Source organism: Acartia tonsa, chromosome 4 (genome assembly GCF_053477335.1).
Source record: "Acartia tonsa isolate MP-2025a chromosome 4, ASM5347733v1, whole genome shotgun sequence".
In the NCBI taxonomy this organism is placed as follows: Eukaryota; Metazoa; Arthropoda; class Copepoda; order Calanoida; family Acartiidae; genus Acartia; species Acartia tonsa.
In genome coordinates, this window is record NC_137263.1 from 6,210,368 (window position 1) to 6,238,193 (window position 27,826).

Genomic DNA, 27,826 nt, shown 5'->3' on the forward strand with positions numbered 1-27,826 from the left:
GACGTCCTTGCTTTTCATGTATGTCTATATTTTGTTCACGGTCAAAGTAAATAGGTACATACTGGAACAACGGGAAATTTTTATATTATCCTCAAAAACATTGCAAATCGGACCCATAACACCAAAGATATGGAGAAATGTGTAGAACAAATATAAAAAGCTACCTGACATTTCATTTTTGAACACAAAAATCACTTAAACAGCAAAATATTTTATTTTGATACGGTCATAAAACGTTTTTTGAAAATCTAACCAAACACCAAAGATATAGAAAGTATGTGAATATATTGTATCAGACGGACAGTTCGAATTATAGAGTAGCTTCGGTACTAAAAAAGAACAGCGTTTTATGTAGTCAATGTGACATATAAAGCTTTGTTATTTATTAGGTTTGTGTTTTAACAATTACACATATACATATATAATATTAATTTGATATAAAATTATGTATAAAATTTGTTTTTAAGTACATTAGGTTTATAGAATCTATTGTTATATTATTCTTAAAATATATTTCACAAGTTTTATTGTTAAAATATTGAAATAATCGCGTAATCAAGTTCAAGAGATACTATAAGAAACATTATATTCAAATTGTATTGTAGACTATTCAAGAAAGGGGTTTGAAAATATCAAATTAGCACCAGAGATTTGTTAGATTAAGTGGCTCTACAAATTCCCTTCATAAATAGTTCACTTTTATTATTATTAAGTTTTGTTTGAATCTGTAAATTTAAGCATTTAAAAAAAAATAAAGTAATAAGAAACATATTATAACAAGGATGACAACATCCATAAAAGCGAAGCACTGAAACGGTAGGACAAACGGACGTTAACACTTGTATAGTTTCAGAACTGAATAATCCTAATATAAATGTATAAGAGTCAAAGCAAAATTGTGAGTAAATTTGTTAAAAAACTGCTTGATACAGGATAATGTTTATGGACATACTTACATTTTTAGGACTTGATTATAGAGTTGCTTCGTTTATTACATTATACTTTGTTGTCCCAGGAATCAATATACAAAAAATCAGATCAATCGGATAATTAGATCACATAAAAATTTGATGTTAAAAAAGTAAAAAAAATCATCATGTTTAAAATGGACGTACGGACATTTTGGTAATGATTATTGAGTTGCTACGCTTTCTAAATCGTACCTAACTGCTAAAGGAATCACCATGCAAAATTTGAAATCGATAGGACAATTCTAACATGCCTAAATTAACGAAAAAAGCTATCCGTTACGGACGGACGGACGGACTGACGGACCGACCCTAATTATAGAAAAGCTTCGCTTTTAAAAATGAGTTACAAGGCACTTAAATTGATTACTCAAGGCAAAATTAAAATCTAACTCTTTGTAAATTAATAGGCAGTAATTTCATTTTTGTGGGATAATTAGAAGTGTCTTTTTATAATTAAAGCTTAAAAATTACCATACTAAGTTTGTGATGGTAAATTTGATGTTAAATTTGAATAAACTTTTGTGAGGAATTTGTATTCTTGTAAATAAATAAACTAGCAGTGCATTCAAAGATTTAGTTTTAAAAGTAAGATACCCTGATAAAAAAACTTTGTAGTAGGGTATTCTATGTTAAAGTAATCATAAAGCTATTATAAAGTTATAAAAAAGGCAGTGTTGATATTCAGAATTAAAGTTTGTAGGTATAACTATCTACGTACACCTATCTCCGGATAAATATACCTAACCTAAATATGTAGATAGGTATACCTTACATTTTTTGTGATTCCAATTATCATTTAAATCTTTACCCAATTCTTTGCTGCTCTGTTCTGTTTATTTTTTCCAGAATTACGAAGAATGCCCAAGGTCTTTTTAGAAGAAAACAACTTTTGTCTTGTATGTGAGTATTTCTAATTATCTTTCAATCAAAAGTTTTATTTTACATGATCTATTGAAAAAAATTGCTTAATATTACATAACTGTAAATTTATGTCGTTAATTTCACTGGTAGAAGTCCACTCTTAGCCCCCACGACGGGAGCTTCCGTGTCGGGGAATACATGCCATGGGGGGTCGTACGGGGACAGGTCCCCGGTCTCAGACACCAGCAGGGGGTAAGGCATCATGTGCACGTCACTATGGGTCGGCTCGTCCGCCGTGTACACCTCCCAGAACTCGCTCGTTACCTCGCGCACTTTCTCCAGGCACTCCGTCGTCCCAGGGTTCTCATAAACTGGGTCATAACCACCAAGATGCGCGGACCAGAGCGCTACGCGGAACGTGTGTATGCCGCCGTTCGGCGGGTTGCTACCATCGTGCTGGCAGTTGGGCTGAAAGCCACCCACACAAATTTCAGTGTCCCTGTTGCCACCCATTGACCGCTGGTTGATATTGGCGGAGCCTACGATAAAATACTCATCGTCTGCAATCATAAGCTTAGAATGAACATAGATGGGGTGCCGCAAGGTCCTGCGCACCAACTCAGCCTGTGTACCAGGCTCCGGCGGGCAGAGGTCGTCAGGAACCTCGTCCGGACTCTCCCGCTTGCCGAGACAATAAAAGCTGAGATAATCCGTGGCCTTGGCATCCAGTCCCAGCCGCTCAATGGCCCGGTGCAGCCGTTTGTACATCATCTGCATGGTCCGGTACTGCCAGAATATAATTTCCTGACTGGGCACAGAGGTAGGATCACCCTCGGGGTACATGGGTATTGTCACGTACACATGGAACGGACTCCCCTGCTCCATCATGTTGATAATTTTCTCAACCAACTCGATGGGGATGACGTGATGTGAAAGGACGTCTTGATCCGCCATCCATGCAAATGCGGAGCCGAGGAAGTATTGGTTCTCAATATAGATGAAGGATTTGGCGTTGCGAATGATGTTGACATACTGTTTCATGATGGATTCCTCCAGTGGGCGGCCATATTTCTTGCTCAGGAATTCTAGTCTGTCCTGTTTTCAGAAATAAAATGATAGGTAAATGGAATATGTTGTATTTAATAAGACAGGGAAAAGTGTAAGAAGATAAATTAATTTTTCATTTATAGTGTAGTATTTCACAAATAGGTAGGCTTCTATACACCACGAGTTAACCTATTCTTGTTATAAATTACCATTATATTATATCAATTAAAGCCATTATTGTAAACTATCGGCTACGCCCCTAGAGGCCTCTAGGGGCAATTGAGGAGGGGAGATTCGAATTTGATAACCCAATTTCTTATTTTAGATTTTAAAAGAAAAATTAAAAAAAGAATTTGGGGGGGGGGGTGTCCCACCCCAACCCCCATGAAAATAGTTATAAACCTTCCCGGGACCTATGAGAAGCTACCCTGTTAAGGAGAACCCGATCGGTTCAGCGGTTAGCGAGATCCTTCGTTACAAACAAACTCACAGACACACAAACATCCTGTTACTTTAGTATAAGGATAAATAACTTGATACTGTAAATAAGAGATTCTAGAAGAAATGTTCAATTTTGGTCATACAGTTAATGCAATCATAAGGCAGATTAGCTAGTTAGTTATAATTGAACACTTAATTGATTAGCCATAGTATTCTAAAGTTAGGACCTTAGACATCTTGGAATATTGCACTATATTGATAAGATAATATTCTTAAAAAGGGTCTTATTGATTTCCATTAACATATCCTTTTATTCCTCTCGAGACATGACAGCCGAGTCTGAGGTAATTGATCTGAATAGCTGCAGGGTCCAGGGACCACCCATATCATCATTAACATCTCCGGGATGGTCCAGAGCGAATTCATCTTTATTCATTGTGTATAATGATTCACGCAGCGACAAGTTTTGCTGCAACCAGCGGTCAGCAAAGTTAGCGTGTATGTCCACTGCGGTTGGGCCGCTGACAAAGGCGTGGATATCCTCCCACGGCTCGCGCGGCCCACTGTCAGCGGTTGCACCGACTGTACAATTTTGATAGAAATCACCTGCATGGCAGGTGTACAAGGTTTTGAACAGGTGAAATTCAGGCGTGTCATACCTGCCATCGGTCAGGTCAATACCACCAATAAATGCGACCACCCGCCGCCTGCCCTGGTCGTCATCACAGTCTGCATCACAGATAACATTCTTCTGGTGGTGGGTGTACATTGTGCCCACAAATTGGCCGCCCAACCCCATCCAGCTTTTCTTGGCGCGCGGCACATTTGCACAGACAACATCTGTGCCCGCAAAAAAATTGAACGTTTCCTCGTCGTGTGTGCCCATCATCCCGTCCAGGAGGCCGCCGTCGTTAGACTTTTCATTCCATGTCATCACACAAACCCTTACGCCTTCTTCCGCCTTGCGCTTGAGTAGTTCGCCAATGTTAGTATCAGGATAGTTAACTGCCTCTTCTCCTCTGATAAGATTAATCGCCGTATAAACGCTCCATCCCGTGACATAAATAAATTTCTCGGCGTTACAAATCGCATTATAGATATCAATCCAGCAGCGAGTTGGCACATAGGGTGAGCCGTCCGGCTCTGTCACACCGTCAAACTGCGGCAGCTGTGGTGTGTCCGCCGTCATGTAAAGCCGCACTGAGTTGTCCGTCTTGGGCTGGAAGTAAGAGTCGGCCAGGTAATGGTTACATTCACCCAGAGCACCAATTGGGAAAAATTGCATCATGATGTGGATTTTTCCCTGGACCGTGCCGAACCCGTCTGTAATAATATCGTACCATTGTTCTATAGGTTCCCCGCCGACGAGTTCTTCAGTGGCTATAAGAGCAGTACCCACTACTTGATCGCCAATATGCTCTCTGTCATGCACTACTACCTGAAAATTAAAAACATTATTACTAGCGAAGCTACATTATAATACAAAATGTCATTCCTTATATATGTCCTTCTGCCCATCCATCTGTATGTTGTCAGATCAGTTTGTCTGTCTAAAACGTTTATGGGGAAACGTGATTTTCTCGGCTCCTATTGAAGAGAGACAACTGAAATTTCTTGCCATTATTCCTATCATTATGGAGCATTATTATTAGCTATTTAGCATAAGTTTCTTGGCTGAATTATTTAAATTTGTTTTATAAATAAATATTAAACAAAGGAGAATAAACAAGTACAGGTATTATAACACTAATAATAAATAGGTAATAAGCTCTGAGTTAGATATGATGAAAAATATAAATTTTCAGGACAAACAAGGATAATAACATTTCATGTGTTATATTTGTAACATTAGTGACAGACAAAGTAACTTCTATACTTCGGTGCTTTTTGTTATAGAGATTTTTGAAAAATTCAGTCGTCTATCTTGAAAATCACATTTCCCCTGTTGCGTTACGGACAGTCAAAGTGAATTATTGAGTGGCGACGATGCTAAATAAAAAAAACAAGGTATACCTTAATAGAACTCGTCCGATGGCAAACAGGCAGTGAAAATCTTTCATTCCATACTGGATTCAAATTATTAGGGAGGTACGCAGTTTTGAGCATAGGAGTTTGTCCCAGATACAGCACAACAAACGGATCTGTCCAGTCACCCTTCACACATAGTCACTTGGAATTGGAAGTGGACAGGAATAATGAATAGCCAACAAGCGAAATAAATCTAAAATACTATATGGGGGGCAGATAAAAAAGTCGTCAATTTTACTTAATGTTGCCCCCAGCTGAAAATCACGTATAGGTTTCGTGATTTCCCCCCCAATTAATTTCGATGTTGGTATATGCTGGGAAGTAGGAATATTTTCAAATTCAACTAAAACTCTATATATTCTTGGTAGTAAACTATCCATTTTCAACCCAATAACCTCACCAAAAAAATATTGAAAAGTACCTACCCATAAAATATTTAAAAATAATTTTGTAATATTTTTCACGTATCAAGATTTTATAAACTTAGGAAGCAAAGCAATTTAGTTAAAATCATAAAAGCTGATTCTTTAGCAATTATGCAAACTCAAAGATGTAAGAGAAAATACGGGGTATACCTCAACATTTTTATTCCTAATTTTAATTACTTTAGCATTAGAACTAATTAATGTGCTAGCCAGCGAATTGACCACTGTACTTGGTTCAACCAAAATAAACTTTAATTAACCACCAAACCTAACCAATCAAATTTTAAAAATTAATCGAGTTGGATGGACTATGCTATTTGGCAACAGTGTACTCCCACTTTCAATTCGAAGAGACTGTGCCTTGGAAATATTAAATAGACAGTTGTCTGTGTCAGGTAGGTCAGCAGCCTCGATCACGTGGATCTTGAGCGTGCCGTGCAGAAAGGGAAGCTGCTCCTCATCTTCTAATACGCTCTCCATGGCCGGGTCAACTGAAATAATAACAATGACTCAATTTTAAGATATTTTTATTTTAAAACTCTATGCTATGTAAACTAAATCATTTCGACAAAAAAATTTTATAGTAATTCTTGTACAATTTTTCGGATTATTTATTTCATTATATTGATTCATCACTTGAACTTAGATAACAATTTTTTTCGTTTGTTTTTTCCTTGACTATTTTGATAAGCAACAGGAAACATTTTTATTTAGCTTGGGGGATATAGGGATAATACAATAGGAAATTGATTTATTTATTGTGCCCTCTGGCTAACAAAACTGTATAATCTAGGGAGAGGGGATGGTATCAACTAATACAATTTACATTGCCATTTATTTCTATTGTCCCATCCCTGATATCCTAAAAATAACTAGAGTAAAATCTTAAACTAGAGCTTAGAAATTATATACTATGAAGTGCAGATGTATGTCAGGACGGGAACACCCAAGTTATTGAGCTGCTAAGCTGTGCTATCAACGATATTTTATATTAGGTAGGTATACAGAGCACTTATAAACTCAATTCTATGTAGAACACCTAACGGCATCTTTAGCAAATTCTAAGTAAACCTCAATTGAGATCTTGCGTAATTTTTAATGATTCGTGGTTATTATATCGAAAAAAAAAAGAAAAAAACATTATAATTGTGGATTTTCTAAAGAATTAAATTATTCATTTATTATATTGTTTCAAAGACAGTTTTACGTGAAAACTTAAGGTAAATTCAACAATGTTCTTGCATTACAAACTAAAAAATAAATCAATGACTTTTTTATGTTTTTGTGGACAGTTTAATTTTCCCAAGAGTTATTTAATATGTCTGAAATATGTGTCATATACTGTTCTGACTATTAGTCATAAAAATATTCATAATCTTTTTAAATGGGACAGTCACATTTGTCAGATAAATTTGTCAGTTTGTTCATTTGACCTTATTTGATACTTTCCTATATGCTTTATATGTATCTGTGCTTCGCTACTTATGAATAATAAAATCATCCATGTTTGAATCTGACTCACTGGAATTACTTATCAAATTAGTGAATAACTATGTTATCAGATAAAGTCGACTGTATAACTAAAATGAACTAGTTGCAGTTTTAGTACTGTTTTAACGTTATCGCTAAAGATAAAGAAATAACTGGTACGAGTTCATCCAAAAATAGCGAATATTTCAATTATGGATCATTAATATTAAAAGGTATTATTATGATGGAAAGTTAATTTTGGGCCTTAATTTATACCATTGACTTTTTTCTTTTTTGTGTACAATTTCGGTTTGCTAGTTCACTGTCATTTTCTATTTGTATATAATCATAGTCACAAGTACTTGACTACAAATTTAGAGTAGCTTCGCTTATAGAAAAGATAAAAAGTTAAAGAGTTAGAATATCATGGCATAAACTATGAGGAGATAAGAAATGTCAAAATTTAATATTTAATAATATAATAATAACAAAATAAATAATTTGCCTTAGTACCACTAGTAAACCACAGACCATATAACCTTAAATCCTAAGATATTGTATTTGTGATTGAGAATACTTATAAAATAATGTTTTAAACATTAAATATTTCACACAAATAAAAAATAAAACAGACGTATTATAACTAACTCTAGAGTAGCTTTGCTACTATAGATATCTTAATATATCATCACTAAAAATCAACATAATTTATCACTATTTTTTATAATTTAGAAAACTTACAAATATCTACAGGTATATTATCCGTTTGATCACCCCCTCCTCCAAGACAGGGTAGACAGCCACAACACCACATCAAGTCAATATTCAAAATTGGTTGTTATCTCATTGGTCAATTTTACGACTTTCTGTCTGTTTTTCCCAGTCTCTGTTATGATGCTAAATACAAAATAATGTACTGTAGAGTGTGTTGGTGAGATTTCTAGCAGACAGTTTTACATACAGCGTTACCTTGCACATTTTTGAACTCACTGCTACTTTAGACTTTCCCCATCTATGATATAATGTCTGTACGTTTGTATGTCGTACAGTATAAGTAAGTTTCCCCTTTAAATGAATATATATTTACAAGGGAAAATTAATAGTATAGCAAGGATTAATACCTATGTGTTAAAGGCCAATATTTTTAATATTTTCAGGCTTAATCTGTTCATTTTTAGGAATGGGATAGGGAAATGACAATCACCTTTAAATAAATCTATACTTTTCAAATGATCTAGGCCAAAAATATTAAACTAAACATGTAATTATATAAACAGCCTTGATACTAAAATAAAAGTTGAAAACCCTATCTTATACAGAGGTAGCTTTCTGATTAATAAGAAACTCGGTTTTTAAAATATACCACTTGTTGCTTATAAGAAAGCAATTTCAATTATTTTAAATAATTAGAATTTGCTATGTTTAATTATACGTAGATAACAAATATAATCATAAGAATATTTATTAAAATCCCCACAAAATTTTAAAAACTGAGCTTTAAAGCCAAAGAGTTATGTGTGTGATGTAAATATAATAAAAATGGGTGTGTTGTAATAAGAGAAAGCAACAATTTGGATATAACAAAATGTTTTAACAATATATGTAAGGTGCGGCACTTTTCTAAGTTTTTTCATTGAATTTAATATATATATATCAATAAGGGTTGAAGAACATTTATTGTAAATTATTCATAAAGTTTTATAAACACGCTCTTCCATTTGTAGCATTAAAAACTATAAGGGACTTTCATTTAGTTTGATTATAAAACTAAATTTTAATCTTCTTATAGGGAATCTTGTTTATCATAATTGGAGATGCATATCAATTTATCGTCCATTGTCTATTACCATTTTATTTGTCATCTTATCGTCTTCCAATTGGATAAAGTTTAGACAAAGATTCGAACCCGCGGATGCAGTCAAAGGCTTAACCTAAGAGTATATATCGTACATATGCCGTGGCACGTCGTGTGACTCTCAATTGTTATTTAATCAATATCAAAACTCGATTAAAAGCGGGGATATTAAGGGAGCAATGTGTGATCAATTAATTTATCCCCCAGTTATGTACAGATTCAATTCACCTTTGTGTAAATTAAAATCATTTCTAGAAATGGGATGGGGGGGGGGGGAGGGGAGTAACTAATAACATAACCAGTAATTGTATTGGCTAGCAGTTTCATGAAATAAAGTTATTTACCTTTTCCTCTGCAAAGTAAGTAAGGTTGGAAGTATGGATAACATAACAGGCAGGGGACACCCTGAAACCTCCCAGAGTTACACGTTTGCTAACGGTTCCACCAAATAAAGTAACTTACCTTTTCCACAGTCAGTTAATGCAGGTAGGAAGTAAGAAGACCATGATAGTCAGAGGACACCCTGTACCTCATAGAGTTACATGGTGACTGGCGGTTCCATCAAATCAACTTACCTTTTCCACAGTCAAGGGGGGGGGGGAAGTTTTGACACATTTGCGTAAACAGGGAGTATAGGCTTTATCTTTGGACTGAGAGGATAGGTTATTAGGGATAAAATCATTCTTATATGATGAATTTTCCCAAGTTTTAAGATTTTTCGGATAGGCCTCCAGGTTCCGGAGCTCCAGGCCTCCAGGTCCTCTCTGTACAGGTAAAAATTAAAAAAATAATTTTTTTGAAGAGTTAGAAGTCAACCTATAAAACAAAATATGCATATTTTTGAATGTTATTCACATATTTGAAGAAAAAAATGCATATTTTGTTTCATAAGTTGACTTCTAACTCTTCAAAAAAAAATTTTTTTTTCATTTTTACCTGTACAGAGAGGACCTGGAGGCCTGGAGCTCCGGAACCTGGAGGCCTATCCAAAAAATCTTAAAACTTGGGAAAATTCATCATATAAGAATGATTTTATCCCTAATAACCTATACTCTCAGTCCAAAGATAAAGCCTATACTCCCTGTTTACGCAAATGTGTCAAAACTTCCCCCCCCCCCCTTAATGCAGGTAGGAAGTAAGAAGACCATGACAGTCAGGGGACACCCTGTATCTCATAGAGTTACATGGTGACTGGTGCTTCCATCAAATAAAGTAACTTACCTTTTCCACAGTCAGTCAATGCAGGTAGGAAGTAAAGAGACCATAACAGGCAGGGGACACCCTGTATCCCATTTACAGGGTGACTGGCGGTTCCATCAATTAAAAAACTTACATTTCCCACTGCCAGTTAATGCTGGTAGGAAGTAAGGAGACCATGACAGGCAGGAACACCCTGTAACCTCCCACAGTTACAGGGTTACTGGCGGTTCCATCAAATAAAGTAACTTACCTTCCCCTCTTCGGAAGTAAGGAGATCATGACAGGAAATGGACAATGACACCCTGTAGGTACCCTCCCAGACATAACAGGGTTGTTAGCGGCGGTTTCATCAAATCCTGCGGATAGAACGATAATGTCAGGAGGACAAGACACTACAAATAAAACAAAGTACTCTTTCATATCCGCGGACTTATTCAGCAAATAAGTCAATGATCCTAATCTCATATCCCCCCCTCCCCCTCCTTAGTTAAAATAAATTGAAAATTTAAGGGAATATAAATAACTATGCTGATAATAACTTGCCTTTATTACAGGAAGAACAAGCTCCGCCAGGTATTCCGCATCTGATAGTGGCTGCTCAGACAAAGACCAGGCTATGTTAATATTGGCTCCTGTTTCACTACCAGTACCTAAACATTTATATTTTATTAAATAATAAATATGTATACTTGTGCCTTTGCCCATAATGCCCCTAGCCTCCTGGGGCCTGATAATTGAGTGAAAAGATGTATAATTTGCCTAAATCCAACCAAGAGCCTGTTCTAAGTTTACCTGAAAAGTATGGTTAAGTTATATAACAAAATATTATTCCTAAATAAAACAATGAAATGAGTTAAGACGATTATGACGATCCTTGAATTACTTAGGCTATCATTAGGTTTCCTAACTTTTACAGTCTATGTATGTATGTATGGCTAGAAAACCCTTTGCCTAGGCTACCCGAGGAATTTTACAGGATTTGTCTACTACTATTGTGACTTTAATACCCTTCATCTCTTTTATATAATGAATGGTGTCATCCTTGTAAAATTATGGATATTTATTGATGTGATACTTAAATTGTCATAAATTTACTCTATGATTTCAGACAACTTAATTTTGCAATAAGTCAAAGAACCCAACTATTAGAAATAGAATATTTTTCTGCAAAAAAAATACATTTTGTCTCAATTAGATACATTGATATTAATTTTTGTATGGGAAAAATGGAAAATTAACCCCCCCCCCCTCCTTTTTTTAAGAACACCTTTCAAAAACTAAAATAGAAAAATTAATGTCAAATCCCCCTCCCCTTATCAAAATTGCCCTAAAGGCTTCAAGGGTTGTCGAAATGAATTTAAAAATCAAAAGTAATGTGAATGTTTTGCTAACATAGTTGCAATTCAACTAAAATATATTTTATTAAAAATTAATTTCAGATAGTTTATCTCTGATCAGCTTCTGTACGAATGTTTAAATTTAGAAATTTATGAAAAAAAATTTTATTTATCATTTATGATGTAATTTTAAGTTTGAAGTTACTCTATAATTGACCTAAATCACATAACCAAATATGTCATTTTTTGGTGCTGTTATTGAAACAACAAAATTAACTTATTTCTAAATGTTGATTATGATTTTTTAAGCACCTGCCGGAAGCTGTAACAATGCAGGGCTCTCTTAACCCTTACTTTACCTAACTGTAAACAAATATTAAAATTTAATTGTCTTTTATTTATCTATAAGGATATTTTCTTTCTGCAGGGAATCTTGATATTCGTCCTTGTTGTGTACATTCATCAGGGATGAAGGGGATAGACGAGAAAATCCGAGTTCAAGTCCCCTCATAGATATTGCACTTTGTCAGAATATAATCACGCAACCTTCCATGTGATGCCCTTAGGATCCTAACTATTAAGCAACTGTAATCGTGCTTTCCCTCGTCCATGCTCCTCATTAATATGAGAGTGCCATTAATTAGGGTGGCTTAATATGGAACACCTGCCAAAACTCTAGGCCAGAATGATGTACTAATTGAGTAGCTTCCACGAGAATTGCGGGTCAGCTTGTAATGTAACATAGAATACACTCAGCTGTTCGCGAAGCTTACCAATCTAGGATTGGTCAAAGAATCCTCACCTCGTCCTCCAATCTCCTCTTGCATCTGAATCCTAACTTCAGAGAATCAAGGCTACATAAATACATACATGTTAGACCGTAAATTACACTGGTACCCAAAGTTTTATAATCTCCTTATCTTATTAATTGCTAAAGAATATTGGTTACTTTTATTCAATTTTGAAACTTTCCAACCAATAATAGGGGTAATTTTGTTTATGACCATTGTGGATCAACATTAGTTTGTCCTATTCCTTAAGATCCCTGTCATTAATGCATAGCAAAGAACATATTTATAACTTTATGTCAAATTTCAGACACTATTTTTTCAATTATTATGTTTTTGAAAAAAAGGGAAAATTAAGAGAAAAGCCAAAAAAACAGTTATTTCGAAAGTAATATTCCTTTCCTTTAAATACAAAGCCTTCTAAGTCCTTATAATAAAGTAGAAGGATCTCTGTGTATCTGTCTGTCTGTACCAATGAATCAATCTAACTGCTAAACCGATATGGTTCTCCTTTCCGTTGTAGCTTTTATAGGCCCTGGGAAGATTTATAGCAATTTTTGTGGGAGTGTATTACCCCCTCCCTAGAGAAATTACCTAGGCCTTTAGGGGCAAAGCCACTAGTTTATATTATAGTATTATCATTATGTCGACAAACATTAAAGATATTTAGAAGTTACAGTTATACATGCAGATACAAAGACACCGTTATTGATGGTGAGATTTACATGTAAAGATTTTTTAACGTTCCAATATTTAATTTGTATAAATTTTCCTGAAGACATAAAAATTAGAAAATATCAGTAACTATATATTTTTTTTGTATATTATGTATAAACACTTTTTGCAAACAAATTCTTGAAGGTCATTTGAATTAACTTTTAAAAATACTAAGTCCTAACTAAAAGTAGGTATAGGTTTCGCGATTTTATCAACGATATTTTGAAAAAACTGCTTTATATTCTATTTATTACAAAAAGAAGTATATCTTCTATTAGGAAAAGACGTGATATGTATATCTTTTACAAAATTACAATATTTTAGTTGAATTAATATTATTTAGTATTTAAGAATTATTTCATTTTAAAAGGATATGCCTACCCGAACCAAGAAAAAAATTCGAACACCCAGTTAACCAAGGTTAAAAGGGGGGGGGGGGGCGAAAGTGACACTTTTTGAAACCAAATCTAAAAGTCAACAAAGGAACTCAACTAAAAAAAGAGTTACAGGTGTGAGATTTTGCATGGCAGTTGCGTAAAATATGGAACTGTGAAGAACCAGCGGCGCAACCGCCGAAAACCGCCGTTTCCCGCCAAAATTTTTTTTGCCTTTTCACGGCGGTTTTAAAAATTTCCGCAATGTATACTACAATAGCAGCCGAGAAAATCATATTTCAAACTACATACCTAACCCCCCCCCCCCTTATTTTACTTCTTTTCAAAAACAGAGAAAATGTTATCTACCATTGACCTATCCCAATAAACTTGACCAATAAGACTAACCTTTTTTTAAAGTTCATTAAGTCCACGATCTTTTAGCTTGTTAATGATATTCTCCAGCGTTCCAGGGACTCCAGATGAAGAGTATCCGCAGAGGCACGCGTGCGCCAGCATCACCGGGACCCAGGCCAGGCCGGTCAGACAGCTCGTGCTAAAACTTAGGGTCATCAGAGGTCTGGATCGAGTCCTAGTAAATAAGATTATCAATAATTTGATTTAAATTGTAGTGCGTAGGTAAAAAAAGTCCAAAAAATCAAACAAATCCAAAAAAAAATACCCAAAGTTTTTACGTTTAGAATTTAAAACGGAATTTGGTTTATTCATTTTGATCCAATGGTTACTAAAACTTATAATATAAGACATTTTAGATAAATAGCCATACATATTATTATATTTTAAGGGTTTGAAAATCGCTGCTATATTCTTAAAGAAAGTCAGTTATTTTGTTTATTTAGATAAAACTTTTACTAAGTTTCGTGATTTTTAGAATAAATATGATCTGGAAGAACGTACCTTCTCTATAATTAGATAACAAGGGATAAGAATGTAATGTAATAATTGAGTAGCTTTCACCAGCATTGTGTTTTATCATGTATTACATTCAGATGTGCAAAAAGTTTGCCATTCTTGCGTTTAGCCGAAGTATTATCACAACCAATCTCAGTGTGTATCTGAATCCTAACTTTAGAGAATCATGGCTAATACAAAAACAACATTATAATATTTGTGAGTTCAGATTGAACTTACCAAAACCCCAAATTACTGTACACCTTGCATGGGCTAATCACCAAACTTATTGTAAAGCCTTCTGTCATTGTAAAGCATATATTTATGTTAAACATAAATAAAATGATAATAGATGTAACGCCAGACGGGTGTTTTATTTTTAGGGCAAATATTATTTCGTAGTAGGTTTTATACATAAATGGCCTTGTATCTGCCGATACAATTAGGAAAATGTAACAATCATTATTTTTTTAATTTGTGTTCATATCACTTAAATTTTCTTTTACTTATTGTTCGTTTGACTTAATTAAAGCATTTGATAAGAATTTGATCATGACTATTTCGTGTATTTTTAGTAGGATTCAGCTCTGTTGCTCTTGGTGAAAAAAAGTGTGTGTTTGGCAGCATCTGAATTTTAATTCGGCGGCTGATAAGTTTATAAAACAGTTGCAGCTTACCTTACCTCGTAAGGACGGAATTCTTCTTTGATTTTTAATTGATTATCTAAAGAATCCAGAGCAACATCCGTGTGTAATGAGATGCGAAACTTTAACACCCAAGGATATTAGGTTAAGTAACATCCAACAGACAACCAACCCTCTTGATTGCACGACCTTTGTCTGAGAAGTCCTAGCTGTGCATAGTTTATGGGGCAAGGCATTCCCCCTACTCTTAACTATTTATGCGGCGCATCTGATATAGCAGGAGTAGGAACAATTCTAAACGTCTTTAGTTATGACGCAGTGTCTGTTCGAGATTCACCTCCCCGACGACGAGCGGATGCGCTTCGTGTTGAGCTACGTCCTGCAAAAAAATGCCACCCATCTGCTTCTGCTGATGATTTTTTATAATGCGTTGGAATGGAATAAAATGCGTAACCTTGATATGACTAGTAAGTAGTAGTTCCATAATCACAGAAAAACACTGTTGCCCACTGGTTCACGTTGTTAGTACGTCTTACAATTCCAATATTGCAGCCTAAAAGACAAAGAAGTTTCATTTCATATTTACATCTTTTTAATCAAAGACAGTCTTGCCTTGATCTTGACGTGTAGTAAAATAGAACAAACAGTTAAATCTACTAATAATGTGTATTAATCCAATTACAAATAAACATATAAAAATAGGTATAATAGTTATTACAACACTTTAATCACTTTAGGTCTGTGCCGGATCGCAGAGCAAATAACCTTGCTCCGAGAAAGTTGACACAAGACTAAAGCTAATATATCAAGTACATATAATGCTCTCAAGGCAGAGAGAAATGTACTTTATATCACAATCTATTAAAAAATTATAGATATTTAAACGATTTCGGTAAATTATACAATATGTTCCAACTCCAAGTAAATTGAATAATGAAGGAAATTATAACTATTTTTGGTAAAATAACATTCGCTCAAATTTTGTTCTTGAAATTCTGCATTTCTTCTAGGAAATCTAAGCAAGATGGTTTGTCAATTAAACGAGCATTATTTCGATCGATTTTAATTTATATTCTACGGTACACACAGACAGACACATACACAGAGATCCGTTTACAGCATTATAAGGATATCTGGAATACAAAATTTAAAGTTTCAGTGAAAAGCAGCATAAACTTATGAAAAAGACTATTAAAATAAGTTTTATAGGTAAATAAAACTTATTTTTCACTTTAGTGCACCTTCTAAACATCAATTAAAGTATATTTCTTCATCATTCAAATTATAACTCATTGGCTACAATACGGATAAAAAATAAAAGATACCTTCTTGTAATTGGATATTTCTAATGGCTTTAACTTTGTACTAACATCCATTTTGTTAATTCTGAAAAAAAAATATGTTAACAAAAAATAATATCAACTGGCTTGGATCATATAAGAACTTTGTTTGAAAAAACCCAACTTAAAAATTAAAGAAAAAATAGCAGACTTCAAAAACTGTGTCTTAAAATCACAAAACTTTATAGGGTTAAATTTTATGCGTTGTGAAACTCAAAATAAAGACACTGGAATAAATAAAACACAAAGAAAAATTGTGTAACGCAATTCTATGTGTAATAAAACAACAAAAAAAGAAAAGGAAAACTAGTAAATTTTCTCATCTTTAAAGAGGTAAATCAAAAATATTAGAATAAAAATTAAATGAGAAAGTTTAAATTATCTTCTTTAATAATTTAAATTTTTTTTTTTTGATATTAGGGTTAGATTTCTTGTTCCAGCATAGCTTGATGGGGACACTATCAAATTACTGGAGAGGGTATATGGAAGCAATGTGGATTCAGAAACAACTAGGGCCTTGTAAAAGGACAGCTATTGTAGTATTTGTGTTTCTTATCTCTTCTTGTTTGGTTCCTAAAATAAACAACATTGAACAATGATAGTCAAATTGACCCAATTTTGTTAAGGACAAATAAGCGTAAAATGTTAGCTATAGAAATATTTGAAATTTAGATTTTTCAGGGGTGTATATTCTGCAAAAAAAATTTCCTCAGCTGCAAAATATTTTTTCCTCGACCACCCCCCCCCCCGGGCCCGATCCCCCCCCTAGTTTTTTCCCTTTGGAGGGGTATACAATGAAATAGTGTTTCTGGTACTCTTAATTTTATCACTTTTGTTACCCCACCCACATACCCCCCCCCCCCATCCCCTCCTTCATCAGGGGATCACGTGCAGAATTTACACCCAAGATTTTTTTGCTGAAAGCAAAACTAAGCAGAAATGATAAGTTTTGGTAATATCCTTTTAGAACTTTTTTTCAATTTTGAAAATTTGAGTAACCCCCCCCCCCCCTCCCACAGCGAACTAAGAACTCTGGCCCAAGCGCTCGGCTCCCTAGCCTGCCTAGCCACACCGCTCGGCTTCCTAGCCTGCAACCTAACCTAACCTAAAATAGTTGTTTGTCGTTGTCAAGGGGGGGGGGGGGGGGCACTAAAATTTTCAAACTTGAAAAAAAAATTCTAAGAGGATAACGCCGAAGTTTTATGTAAAATTGAAGTTATACACCTTTTAGTTAACCATGGTATAGACAAATGTATATATTCAGTACCTAGAAATATTCGTCTGACTCGTAGAAACATTGAGAGTCTGATTCATAGGAGCAACTGTACACTTCCATATCGTCATCACTATCATCATTGATTATACCATATGAAACTTCAGCTTCATATAGCGTTTTATACCACCTTAAAAAAAGGATTACGTCACATTTTTATAAATATTGCATTTAGGGGTAAAATTCCAAAATATTATGTCAAATAAAGTATTCTGTACTCGAAAGCAATGACGTTCAAGCTTTTTTAAAATTGGTGGGGGGGGGGGATTCTTAAAAAAAAGGATTACGTCACATTTTTATAAATATTGCATTTAGGGGTAAAATTCCAAAATATTATGTCAAATAAAGTATTCTGTACTCGAAAGCAATGACGTTCAAGCTTTTTTAAAATTGGTCGGAGTCGGATTCTTTAAATTGCGGATTCTGATTCTGGGTCAAAAAAAAGTGGGCTGATTGCGGATTGACAAATTAATTTAAATATTATGAACATTACAAAATACGATAAATAACTGACAAGAAACTTACATCATTTACACCTAATAACTTTGAAATTAATAAACATCAACCAAAAAAATATTTTTAACTGCTTAACTTAATCGGACGAATGGATATTTTATACAAATGGACGACCGACCCTGCTTAAAGTTTAACTATTACAAATAATTCAATTATCACGTGTGCCTGTAACTCCCTGTGTGAAACACATGAAAAGAAGCTTTTTGTAGACCACTGTTTCAGAAGAAGTCTAAGGGGCCATGTGTATGACGAGGAGAGCATAAAAAGAAATTTGTGGAAGAAGTGAAAACCATTCTTTTTTCACACCAAAGTACTGTAAAAGATCAAAAGAAAAGGTTTAAAAATGATCACTGACAAATTCCCTGCAAAGTGACTCAAGTGCATAAATAATACCAAAATTAAAATCCACTTCCATACCTGGAATCTTTGACAAATGGTTGAAAGAGTAGATTGTTTTGGGCCGCCATTCTGCGTACTACTGTACGTAAATCTTTGGCATCATCCAGGGAATGGTGTGATTGTTGTTTGTCCAGGTTGACATTCTCCATCATTTGTTTTAAAGTATATGGGGCAGGATACAAATCCTGCGAGGCAAGCATGCTGTCTGTAAATCCGCAAATGGCTCTAGCGGTATGCTTTTAAAGCCTTCTATGGAATAATGGAAAATATGATTTCATAATAATAAATTTAGAAACGTTAGAAATTCTAAAATATTGTATGTTTTTAAAATGTAGTAATACTAGCATATGTGCCCAGAACATATAGGAACTCTACAGGGGTGTATATTCTGCACAATATTAATTTTTTCCCCCTGCTGCCAAATTTTTTTCCCTTCCTAGTTTTGTCCAGTTAGGAGGGGGGAAAATGCAAAATTCTTTCCAGAACTCTTTATTTTATTCATATTATTCCCCTCCCACATATTCTTTTAGTTTTTTTCACCAAAGAGGCCAGAAAAATTAAAAAAACCGGATTCAGATTCGAATTCTTACAAGAATCTGTCCGCCAATTCTTATTTTTTTGACGGATTCCAGATTCTAGCAATATTTAGAAGAATTAAAAAAAAAATTAAGTGATTAAATTATATAGGGTACTAGGAAGAATCTAAAACTGCGTTTTTTCATATTTTCTGATATCTTCACTTAGTGGTGTAGGTGGGGAGAGATGGGGGGGGGGGGGGTGATCTTTGCCTTCAAAGAGGGGGTGGTTGAAAGATAAAACTCGAGAAGCTAATTTTAGCCTAACTATTAAGAATCCGAATCCGCTATATAAAAAAAAACCGGATTCCGGATTTGGATTCTGGATTCCAAAATTGGCCAAAAATTGGTCGGATTCTGGATTGCCAACCCGAAAAAAATACTTTTAGTTCTCTTTATTTTTACATTCTTTATTTCCCCCCCCCCCCCCCCCCCTCCTTTAGCAGGGTCAAATTCACAGAATATACACCCCTGGGGCTCTACAGTGGTAAAGAAAAAAGCCTCAAATAACCAATAAGATAAAATGTGGTTTTCCTGAATAGCATAACTTAATCGGCAAGTCATACCTTTTGATTGAAACAAGAGCTTGACTTAAAAAGTTAAATACCAGTGTGATTGATACAATTAAGCCTTTTCTAGCATTCAATTCACAAATATTTGAGTTAAGATCATAAAAGCATAATCCCTTTCATATCTGACGTTATACTTTTGAAAGTTTAACAGTAGTATCTAAAAACAAAAGTTCATTATCATATAGTTAAATTGTGTTATATGTTTGTCCGATAAGATCTCAAATATTGATAAACCCATCATTTCACAATTTGCAAAAAATATTATTAATGGCCAGGGCAGGTTATCATATGCTTTTGGGGGGTATGAGTTATGGACAGCAATGTGGAGCCGTTTGCTTTTTTTGCCGCTCCGCAGAGCCACCTGTGAAAATAACCGCTCCGGCTTCGACCTAAGAAAAACTCAACATATCTTTTTTGCAATGTCTATTTTTGACTTTTGAGGGTTTTAAAGTTTAATCTTGGATAAAAATGGAATTATAAACTTAAGAGGGACATTTGCACACGACACAACATATTTACCAAATTATAAGGAGGGGGGGGGGGGGGGGGGGAGTTCTGACACTTTTGCGTAAACAGTGATAATAGGCTTTGTATTTAGACTGAGATCATAGGTTATTAGTGATAAAATCATTCTTATATGATGAATTTCCCCCAGATTTAAGATTTTTTGGATAGGCCTCCAGGTTCCGGAGCTCCAGGCCTCCAGGTTGTCTCTCTACAGGTAAAAATGAAAAAAAAAATTTTTTTAAGAGTTAGATGTCAGCTTATGAGACAAAATATGTATGTTTTTCCTTCAAATATGTGAATAACAATCAAAAAGAAGTATATTTTGTTTTATAAGTTAACTTCTAACTCTTCAAAAAAATCTTATTTTTAATTTTTACCTGTACAGAGACCACCTGGAGGCCTGGAGCTCCGGAACCTGGAGGCCTATCCACAACGGTCTAAGGGTGGAAATTTGGCAAAAAAGTCATGATCAAATTTTCTTATTTTAACTTGATATTATTGATTTACATACCCCAGCTCATGCATAATGGACAAGGAAAAGAAAAAATAACGTTTGGAACTAAGTTTTTTTTTACTTCAAAGTTGGGTCAAATCAATATTTTTTGAAGGTCAAAAATGAACTTTTTATTTTCTACCTAGATATGAAAAATAATTTTTTTTTGCATAAATATCTATTAAAAACTTATTTCGTTCATTTTCTTTACAAATATATACACCAAATCAATAAATAAAAACATTTTTACTATATATTTTACCTTATAAGTGTTAATTTTATGCTTTGAAAGTAAATTTATGAAATAATTTTTGCCATTTTTTTACGGAAAAATTTACCAAAAAAAATTAGTTTTCGTCATTTTACTCCTAGTTGCGCTACCAACCCCATACCAAACCATATATGATTCTAAATTTTGAGAATATAATACAACTTTTAGTTAAGTTTCCAGAGTGGGGTCGGTAGCGCAACTTTAAAAATTTTTAATCTGAAAATTGCCTGTAAAACCTAAATTTGAGGGGGGGAGGGGAATTACAAATCATAACAGCAATCTTAATTTCTCTGTTATTCCATTACTATTAAAGATAATTGAGTAAAACTTTTTAAAATTAATCAGTAATTACTTGAGGAACAATAATTTTAAAACCGCGACTTACCCGCAGTTTCCGCAAAAAAAACCCGCCGCCCGCAGATTTTAAAGACAAAACATTTGTTGCATATAGGTCATTTCTTTTTTTGATTTTAGTGTTTAGGGAAGGTGTTTGCAACTCTAGTCCTTAAAAGGAAAGTGCAAAAATAAATTTTGTAGTAGCGTAGCTACTTTCAAATTCGCAAAGTCCGTCAGTCTGTATGAATCGATATGTAATCATCGTGAATTTCTTTACTACGACTCAAGACGGTTGAAAGAAAATCTTTTTATGAACATTATCTGTACAAACAACCATCTAGTGTAAGATTTATTTGGTCCGTCGGCCTGTGGTTAATTCTCTTACAGACATTAGATATCTTTGGGAAAAATTTACTCTACTACGCAGTTTTATTTTGTAAGAAAGCTGATTTTTTTGTGATGATTAAGCTCACCAACAAGCATCTACTCTTTAGTTCACTTGGTCCCCTTATCTGTCTGTAAAACTCTAAGAACATTAAGATTTCAAAGAGTAAATGTGTTCGTTTCTTCTGTCTTTTTTTTGTAAGATACAAAGCATTTTATGTTATGATTTAGCTGGCAAATACTGTTTTAGTTTATTACTTGGTCTACTGGTTTTTCTTTACTGTTCTAAAATGAATTAAAGTTTGTTTGATATCAATTTTATGATGGTTATCTTATTTTTGGTTAGATATGGGAGGGGGGGGGGGGCATAGATACTGAAAAATAATTAGTTCAGTTATGAGAATACTTTTTTTCTTTAAAACTCAGTCTGATACCTTTAAAAACAGAAGTAAAATTTTAACTTCTGGTTGGGCTAGAAAGAGGGGGGGGGGGTGGCGGTGTTGGCCCCTGTAGGCCCTTGAGGGACAGTTCTAAATTTAAATAGGTACTTATAATAGTAGACTATACATGTAGAAAAATACACTTAAGATACTTTACAAAAAAAAAATTAATCAATATCTTAAATAGGAAGCTCGATTATCCAGTCTTAATATTTATTTTCTTTAAGTTTAAAAAGACCTAACCCCTCTTAAATAAATTATAAATATTAAAAAGCAGTTGTAAGTGGAAAGAAAAAGGTGTATTTTAATACTTTTATTCAAATAGGTCACTCTTTTCTATTGACTCCAAACAGCCAAATGAGGTAGCAAATAACACGGCGGAATTCGGCGGTAGATGGCGGTTTTAGCGGGAAATCCCTATTATTTATTAATAATCGTTTACCTAGGGTAGTAATTGAATCAGGGAAAAAATTTGGTTCAATTATCTCTAAAAATAACAGAGTAGTAACAAAAATTATATTTTAAAAATCACCCCTTTTTGGTTACTCCCCAATCACATTCCTGTGCACGCACCTATACATGACCAACTTTAAAAAGTTGCCTAATGTAATATATTACTCATAACTTTTTATTTTAATGAATTCGGACTGGTAGTAGTATAAATATTTAAATTTGATTAAAGCTATACCAAATTTCCACTAAACCCCTTAAATAGACCATAGTGCTATCCAAAAAATCTTAAATCTGGGGGAAATTCATAATATAAGAATGATTTTTCCCTAATAACCTATCCTCTCAGTCCAAAGACAAAGCCTATAATCACTGTTTATGCAAAAGTGTCAGAACTCCCCCCCCCCCCCCCCTTAATAAAAAAATATCTTTTTTTAACCCGGAGCTGAGCTGGAGCCGTTTTTAACTAAAATAACAGCTCCAGCTCCAGCAAAATATGGCAGCTCCCGGCTCCGCAATGCTGGTATAAAAAAGATTTCCCACCCCCTCTAATTTAGGTGTTAGGTGTAAAATTTTCTGCACACGATGACGGGTAAATAAAATCTGAAATATAAATGACGCAAGTGAGTACAAAATATATACGCATATTTTGGTCAATTTTGGTGTTTTTTTTTAAATGCTAAATATAATGATAACTATTAAAACAATTTTTAAGTATAACTTTTATCTTATTAGGATAACAATTAAAAAAGAAAAATATTTTTACTATATGCAATTCGTGTTCAAACACCTAATTGAAAAAAATAATGCAAGATATAGCTTTTATTTTAAGATAGACGAGGGGTAACGCCCCCTTGAAGCCTTTAGGTATTATTAAAGTGGGAGGGGGATAAGTCAACCGCCTTTCTACTTTTTAATTTGAGTTTTAATAAAAAATATTATAAAAAAATTTTAGGTAGGGGATTTGAAATTGGCGCATTTGTATAAACACCAGTTAATGCACAAAAATAAGGGGGGGGGGAACAAAACAAGTTTTAAAAAATCCGAGATTTCGAACTACTGTCATCCTGCACACGTCCTTCACAAAAACATAAATCATGTTAGCTGCTGTTCTATGACAAGTACATCTCTCCTGAGTGAGTCAGAGATAGTTTAAACAATTTTTATAAAGTAAATAAAATCTTAGATTGGAGATGCCTATATACTCACACTGCCATAATTAATTCATGTTAAAGATTTGTAAGTAAGTTATTCATTTTACCTTAGCATCAAATTGGAAGCAGTTGTGGGCGACTAGAATGACAGGTTCCTCATATTCTTGTTGGAGCCAGTGGACAAAGTTTATGAGACCACGTCTCATATCAACACCATCACTCGGAAGGATAGAGTAAAAAGCCTTTCCTTCACAAAAGCTAAAAAGATTTAATTTTACAAAGCTGATTTTAAAAAAAGTGCAGAAAGCCAGATTCAAGAACTAAATTTTGGTCTTCTATGATCTTTTGTTTTATCACCATATTTAATTCTTTTTTTTGTTTCTTCAAAGATTTTATAAAACAAGGATGACAACATTCATAACAGAGAAGCTCTAAAATCTTAGGGTAGGACAAATGAAAATTAACTCTTGTAGAGTGTTATACCTTATTCAAACTTCATTATATGGCAAAATTTCTAGTACCAGATGCTACCGGCTGTAAGTGGCTGGGAGAGCGAAGAGTTTGATGTGTAGTAGATAGGGCTTGTGACATTTCTATGGAAAAATAGCCTAAAAACCAAACGGCTGAGCCGCCAGCCGTTAGCCGATGCTTTTCCAACTTTTGGTTTGATTTAGGGAAAATAGACCTACCAAGTGCACATGCCAAGTTTTATGAGGAAATTCGGATTCTAAGAGTCATTTGTGCTTTGATTACAAAATGGTTTCAATACCCCCCCCCCCCCCCCCACATGTTTAAAACTTCATCAAAATTAAAGGTAGTTTAATAGGCGAATCTGTAACTCCCCCCCCCCCCTCCACGCTTTTTTCCAATGTTAAATTATATTCAAATTTATTCTACTGCATTATTGTCTAAAGATACACATTATTATCTACATACCTGTCTACAGCGCCAATGCTCTTAATTTCTGGTATGTATCCACATCTACTTGGGAGGCCAGTAGTCCCCAAATCAAAAAACACAACCGGAGTAACCATATCTAAATAAAACAGCTTATTTTAAACAGGATTATACAAAACCCGGTTTTTTTCAACAAAAAAATCAGGGTTGTGAAAAATAGGGGTTTTACCCAGGTTTCGGGGGGTTTTTAAGGGTTTTTTGGGTTTTTATAATTTTTTTTACTGTAAAAGCTTGAATAATACACGATATTTAAATATCTATAATACTAAGTAGCTTGATGTCTGTCCGTCCATCTCTTAAGATCTCGGTAACCACTGAACCGATTGGATTCTAATCTTCAGGGAATAAATCTACTGGTCCTGTGGTGGTTTTAAGCTATTTTCTTGAGGGGTGGGACACCCCCCCCCCCCCCAATACAAATAGGGGCAAAGCCGCTAGTATGATATATAATTACACCTTAACTAACCTAACCTAAAATAACCTATTGATAGCTACTATAAAAAGAAAACCACTGTACCATGAAATCAATTAGGTCCAATCTTTTAATATTTAGAAACAGGCTAGGACATAAGAAAGCTGAAAAGTTGGCTTCCATTTACAGGACAAACAGAAAAAATGCAAAATCTACCTAAAGATCCTAAAACTGTACGTACATGATTTTCTTGCTGGTATTTTTTGTAGGTATAAATAATGAAAAATGAAAAATAAACTCATTTCTAAAACAATTTTAGCGCTTTTTAAAAAAAAAACCAAAAAACCCAAAACCCCTTGGTTTTTTTTAGGTGGGTTAAAGGGCAAAAAACTCGGTTGGGTTTTGGGGTGGGTTTTTTGTCTGCCAACCCTGATTTTAAATAAATCTTTTTATCCTTGTCTTCACCCGAAAGTTGGTGAATTTGAAAATTAGAATTCCTTAATCTGATTAAATAGCCCTATAAAGCTTGTCAATACCTAAATAGGCAACATTCAAGTGTGGGGGGGGGGGGGGGGGTTAATGCAACCATCTCGTAATCAATGTGTAAATGGCACTTAGAATTCAAATTTCAATCTGAAATTTTGTATGAGTAATCCTTGGAATCCTTGGTAGGTCTATTTTCCCTAAATTAAACAAAAAGCTAAAAAAGTAACGTCTAATGGCTAGCGGCTCAGCCATTGAGCCATATTTTGGCTATTTTCAAGGCAAATCCATCACGAAACCTATCTTCACATAATACTCTTTGCAGTTCAAAAACATTTTTAAAAGGTTCTAGCCGGTAGTTGCTGGTACTAGAAATCTAAGAGTTTTTTGTATCATTTCACATGATTTAAATCAAAAATAAATTTTAAAAAGTTGATTCCTACGCATTTTATGACAGATTTGCCCTAAAAGAAGCCAAAAAAAACGGATGACTCGTTAGCCCTTAATTTTTCAACTTTTTGTTCGATTTAGGGAAAATTCTAAGTGCCATTTACACATTGATTACGAGATGGTTGCATTAAACTGTCTTTATTGACGTTGCAATTTGTTATATTAGGTGTGTGACAGATTCCAAAATTAGCAAAAACTTAAAGGAAGAGTAGTTCCGAGATCGTGTGCTTCACAGACAAACATAAAATTCTAGACAATACTAAATTCTAATTTTAGTATTTTGTTAAAGTCAAACTGCTGATACACAATAATAATATATTGATAAAGATGTGTGATTCAAATATTCGAAATATTAAGTATTATTAATTTTCAAGAAATAACAGTTTTAACACTTTGAAGACATGCCCTCGTATTGAAAAAAAACCTAAGAAGTTCCATACTAGTTCAGATTGCCCAAAAATGTCATGACGGGGTTTAATAGTAGTAATTTCATTTGGTCCGTCTCTCCTAAAGAGGAATTGCGTTACAATCAGCTGTTATCAAACATAGGAATTCAATTTATTTCTTAAGCCTAGTCATGCAATAATAAGCATATTCTATTTGTACCTAAATTAGTTTTATACAGTTTAAAAGAATCACGTCATTAAACATCTAATTTGTAACCATCTTAATCTGTCTGATGTACTTTTATGAGCGTTGAAATCTTAGCATTTTGATAAAATTACCTGTGAAAATTGAAACAATTGGAAAAAAGTAAAGAAAAATACGATAATCTTATTTTCTGAAATTAACAACTAAATTTTGATTTAAAATATCGATAGATTTTTAAAAACTTATTTTAAATATTAAAATACGTTAACAAAAAATAATTCTTATATTAAAACGATTTATTACAAAACTATAAATAAAATTGCTTGGTTTTATTCGTAACTTGAGTAACGAAATCCGTCCGAGAGCCGGTATTTGTCTCTGTTAGTGAGTTACTACGCCTTCGATCAACATATCAACAACTAAAATGTCGCGCTTTTGGATACAGTTGCCAACAACCAATATTTTTTTAATTTACTTATTTATTTCGGAATCATCTTTGAACTATAATGTAATAATGAGCTTGAGGAAGGAGGCTGGCCTTGGGGTCGACACTAACTTTGCCTTGAAAATTGAAATTAGAAAGGTCTTATTTTCCCCAGTTCTTACCTTTTCAAGGTTTAATATGCCCATATATACGACGGCTAGCTGAACAATATTTGATTTTTAAAATTAAATTATTATTTTTTTTATTTGCAAACTTTTTTCCCCATGAATTCATGCCGTGTTTGAGAAACTCAATCAAAACTTTATGTATTCCATGTCATTTTTAATGGTGAAGAAATGATGACCTGATTTTAAGTAAAATTGGCAACCATGACAGACCATATGTACCGCACATATGCTTATTACCAAACCAATTTGGTATTTGTTGTGCAATATGGTGGAATTTCAAAAAATACATTAAACGTGTCTCTAGGAGCATTTTGGCAAGCGGCCCAGGTCGTTCGGAATAAAACGTGGAAAGACAAGGATAAAAAGTTAATATGAGAAGTCTAAAGTAACACAGTTTGAGAGATCTTAAGCGAATTATGTGAAAAAATTCGCTCGTAGTATTGAATTAAAAGTAAAAGGGCTGATATAGAAAGCCTGGAGAGTTAGCAGACAGAAAAAATTAAATTAACCTTAGTTGTCAGCTACGGCCGTTAGATGGCGG

At 34.0% G+C, this 27,826-nt stretch overlaps 2 protein-coding genes and 1 long non-coding RNA gene across 3 annotated transcripts; all 3 read right to left on the reverse strand.

Annotated features, from left to right (window-relative positions):
• Positions 1–368: 368 nt before the first annotated feature.
• On the reverse strand, positions 369–8,199 carry LOC145318166 (uncharacterized). The gene is made up of 5 exons (XM_080159511.1): positions 7,985–8,199; positions 6,134–6,264; positions 5,334–5,474; positions 3,634–4,758; positions 369–2,933 (listed from the first exon to the last, which is right to left on the reverse strand). Exons 1-5 carry the CDS (start codon positions 8,055–8,057, stop codon positions 1,959–1,961), a joined length of 2,445 nt encoding a protein of 814 aa, XP_080015637.1. The 5' UTR covers positions 8,058–8,199; the 3' UTR covers positions 369–1,958.
• Positions 8,200–10,548: 2,349 nt separating this feature from the next.
• On the reverse strand, positions 10,549–16,459 carry LOC145315825 (uncharacterized). Its single transcript, XR_013878147.1, has 6 exons — positions 16,396–16,459; positions 15,525–15,623; positions 14,667–14,734; positions 13,923–14,106; positions 10,842–10,948; positions 10,549–10,654 (listed from the first exon to the last, which is right to left on the reverse strand). It is a non-coding gene; the product is annotated as an uncharacterized LOC145315825 (long non-coding RNA).
• On the reverse strand, positions 16,455–26,893 carry LOC145315824 (uncharacterized). Its single transcript, XM_080155937.1, has 7 exons — positions 26,808–26,893; positions 24,717–24,816; positions 23,888–24,038; positions 19,859–19,902; positions 18,617–18,823; positions 17,678–17,813; positions 16,455–16,983 (listed from the first exon to the last, which is right to left on the reverse strand). Exons 2-6 carry the CDS (start codon positions 24,812–24,814, stop codon positions 17,678–17,680), a joined length of 636 nt encoding a protein of 211 aa, XP_080012063.1. The 5' UTR covers positions 24,815–24,816; positions 26,808–26,893; the 3' UTR covers positions 16,455–16,983.
• Between the last annotated feature and the right edge of the window lie 933 nt (positions 26,894–27,826).